The 3,876-nt window shown below is 41.3% G+C and overlaps 1 protein-coding gene across 1 annotated transcript in view; it reads right to left on the reverse strand.

Moving 5' to 3' along the window:
* Positions 1-11: 11 nt before the first annotated feature.
* Positions 12-3,876, reverse strand: part of ACER2 (alkaline ceramidase 2) — a 33,352-nt gene continuing 29,487 nt past the window's right edge. The window contains 4 exon segments of the mRNA XM_019518231.1: positions 12-251; positions 906-928; positions 930-960; positions 962-1,042. Of these exon segments, the coding sequence (XP_019373776.1) occupies positions 65-251; positions 906-928; positions 930-960; positions 962-1,042 (322 nt within the window). The 3' untranslated portion in view covers positions 12-64.

Genomic DNA, 3,876 nt, shown 5'->3' on the forward strand with positions numbered 1-3,876 from the left:
CAGAGTCTGCAATGAAAAAATAAATAAATAAATAAAAATCGGCCCCTCTATGATGTGGCTGACTTCATGTAATCTTCACAGGTGATTTCTTGTGTGCACAGAGAAGGGTGACACAGAGAACACCAATGAAAGCCCATTTTTCACTAGGCCAGAACTTTATGACAGGGCCTTGTTCAGGGATTTCAGAGGCAGCAACAAAGTAGGCAAAGCAGACACAACCAAGATAAGCAGCAAGACAAGTGAGGATGTGCCTGCAGAGAAGGACAAACACAAATCAGTCACATAACTCAATGCTTGTCAAAGGCATATCGAATCAATCATTCTCAAGTTCTTCATCTTCACCTTTCTCCAATCCCTCCTGAACATGACTTTTGGACAGACAAGATATGCAGGGAACTTCCCTTCTCTGCACACTCGCAGCATATTTTTCTTCCGAAATGGCCTCAACTGCACAACCTTTTGGGCATGCAGGAAGAAGTGGACTCCAAGGATGGACTCCACCTTGAATAAAAGGTGGACATAGCCTTGAATAAAAAAGGACTTTCGTTCATATTTAAACAACTAGAAGGAACAGTCACAGCTTTTTCTTTAAAAGAAAAAGAAACAAAAACGAGGAGAATTATTCCCGCTCAAAGCTGTTATTTCAAATGGACAATGATGCACTGGTTTACGTTTGGAAGATCATTTTGTAGCCAAAACCTATTAATTAAAAAACAGGTTCCTCAGAATTTGAATAGGTCAGGCACCACATACATTCATCTACTGGAGTATGACGTGCTGTTGGTGTCATGTCTTACAAGATAAGCAAGGCTGCTTGCTGCTACTTCTGGCTCTGAAGTCCACGTACGCATAAGGCACAGTACTAAAATACCAATTATATTGCAGGGTTCACCCTCAGCACTTACCATACACAGTGCAAATATGGAACAGTTAAATGACGACCAGATCTCACAAGATGCTGTCACTGATCCAGCAGAAAAGCGCTAATGCCCACCAAAGACCTGAAAAAAGCCCCATCTTGTACACATGCAAGTTCTCACACCTAAAACAATCAATCAATATTAAATAGTGTCATCAGTCACAATGCAGTTTGGATAGACTAAGGTTTGATATAGAGTCTGGAATCCCAGTGCAAACCTTCAAAGAAGCAGGCATCTTCACTTCCAAGCGCACCATGCTGAAAACATTCTAGATTAAGGGCATATTTTGGGGGCAAGGAAGCGGGAGGCTGTTTCATTTTTCTGTTTTTTAAACTGGTGGTAGTTCCTGAGAAAAAAAGAGGACTTTCATATTGATCCCAGGTGAGCTTATACGTCAGATGGCTGATTTGGAATGAAGACAACGTAGAATCCATACCACTGGTGTCAGTAAAAAACACTTTCCTGGTCATCACAGGGAAGCGATGACCTGTTGTTACATATGCCAGGGATTTCTTTCTTGTTCCTCAGAAGTACTTGGTGTTGGCTGTGGCAAAGGCTGAGGAATTTGACTGGGGTGGGCAAATGCTCTAACTGCAATTCAAACCCAGGGAGCGCCTCTTCACTCAGGCTCAGACCAAGTGCCACATTTAGGATCAGGAAGGCCTTTTACAGCACGGTCAGATTGGCATGGACTATGGGGATTTTTGCTCTCCTCTGTAGTAAGGGGGACAGCCCTCTTTCTTGGATCTGTGGAGTGCCTTCTAACAATGCTTGTAGCAGCGGGACTGACAGGTCTTATCCCCTGCTTTATCCGCAGCAGGTAACAGTGCTTTTGGTGTCTTTGGGCAACATGCCTTGCAGTTGTGCATCAGGGTTAGTTTAAAGAACAGGTTCAACAAGGACTTTTATAGGATAGTTTGGGTGGGGATGAACCAGCCTTAAGGAGGGGGTTGGACCTAGGTGGCTTCTGGAGGTCACTTCCGGTCCCAATTTCTAGGATTCAGAAAAGAACTGCACTTTTAATTAAACTAGGTTTTTAAATAAAGATCAATATTTTAACTCCCTGGTGTCCCAAGCCAAAAATCTGGTCAGAACAAAGAACACCATAAAGAAGCCCGTCTCTGTTTGGTCTGAATACTTGCTTTATATACAATAGCGAGGCAGTTTTTTTCCTGTTTTAAATCTCAGTTTTCTAGATTGTTACAATGGTGAAGCTGGATGTAGACTGGTTACCCATCTCTAAACATTGGGATCTTATTCTGTTCTTTTGACAAATACTCAGACCAGAATACATCTAGTACTAGTTAAACAAGGTTGGACCATGAGGGAAGCTGTATTATGGAACCGTTTCTTCCATCTTAGAATTTATATATTAAAACATTTTATTCAAAATTTAAAATTTTGGAGAAGACGACTTTCATTTACTCTTTACATACAGCAAATATTTAATTGCCTTTTTTTTTTTTTTTTATTAAACACAGAGACTTTTCCCCACAAGTTATTAATTTAAATGATTTACAGTTCTAAACAACCCTACTCTGGATGATTTACTACTTTTCTTTCCTCAAGAGCTTGCAGCTTAGCTGCAGCTGCATGCCTTTGAATCTCATACAAAATTCCTGATGTAGGTTAAGCTAGAGTTTGATCACAGAGGAAATGAACTTATCCATATGCAGCAGTTCCTGTTTGGCGGGGGAAGGAAAGAGAGGGAAAAAAAAACAACAAACAAACCATCTGTTGCAGCTATAAGCAGCTCGGCCTGTAGCTGCAAATCAGCTCTATGCTCTCAAATAGATTTGCAACCCTAACCCTAATGGTATCGTCTATTAAAAAACAAAACAAAAAAAACCCACACAAATACATTTTCATTCTTTATATTGACTTGTTCACCTTGGTGTTCAAATTCAGGGATTCTGGCAGCTTTGTTTAGAAGCCTTACCTCTTGGCAACAGTAGATGTGACTTTATGGATAAACAGCCCATGCAAGTTCAACAGAGTTAGCCAAGATAAGGTTTATCCAGAATATGTCTTTTGTTACAGGCTGTCTGCAGTGAAGTGCAGTTTGGTTTGGTTGCTTTTTGAGAAAAATAAAAGAGTGTTTCAGGGTTTTTGTTTACAAATTAGGTGCATTTTCCAGAGGCTGATCCTGTGAATGCCATAAAGCAGAAATCTTACTGACCTTTTCTGTGTGGTAAAGCAGCAGCTGGTAGGGATCAATACACCCAGCAATAAATAAAAGCAAGCTGCTTTATTAAGCATTCAGGAGTTTATGTAAGCTAGCAGACTTCTCCTGCCAGCCCATCAAGAACTATTTCATAGAATGAGGTTCTCAGTCCCTTTTCTTTAGAGCTGAATACAGTCTGATTCAAGTGCTCCACATATCCTGACCTCAAGTCTCCTTTAAGGGCCAATCCATTCCCTGCAGGACTTGCTGCCTACAAGTTACGGTGAATCTTTCTATTCAGTCCTTTTCCAACAAACTCATCTCTTCAGGACTGCACTCCCAGGTTCTCTGCAGGGGCAGCTACAAGGAGGCCTTCTCTCTTCACCATGTCTCCCTAAACCAGGGCTGCCCATGGAGTTCTATCCAACTCCTGGTTCACTCCCTTCAGCTGGGTAGAAGGGTTGAGACTGACAGTGCATCTAAGGTCCAAGGGCCCCTAAAGGGCCTGCCCACTTTTGTGATATCCAAAAATCAGCACATTTTGTAGTAGTAAAGACATGGAGATTTTACATCTTTTAGGCAAGAGAATAACTACTGTTATAACAAAGTGAATACATGTATTCATGCTACACAATAACACCTATGGTCCCTGATCATATAGACACTCTTCAATGGGATAAGAAGCTTAGAGTCTAAATATGGTAACACCATGTGTGATCTTATGAATGATTGCAGCGTGTACCACAAAGATTACCACTAGCTCGCTCGCTCCCCCCCCTTACACACACACAC

Source organism: Gavialis gangeticus, unplaced genomic scaffold (genome assembly GCF_001723915.1).
Source record: "Gavialis gangeticus isolate Ggan-Ray unplaced genomic scaffold, GavGan_comp1, whole genome shotgun sequence".
In the NCBI taxonomy this organism is placed as follows: domain Eukaryota; kingdom Metazoa; phylum Chordata; order Crocodylia; family Gavialidae; genus Gavialis; species Gavialis gangeticus.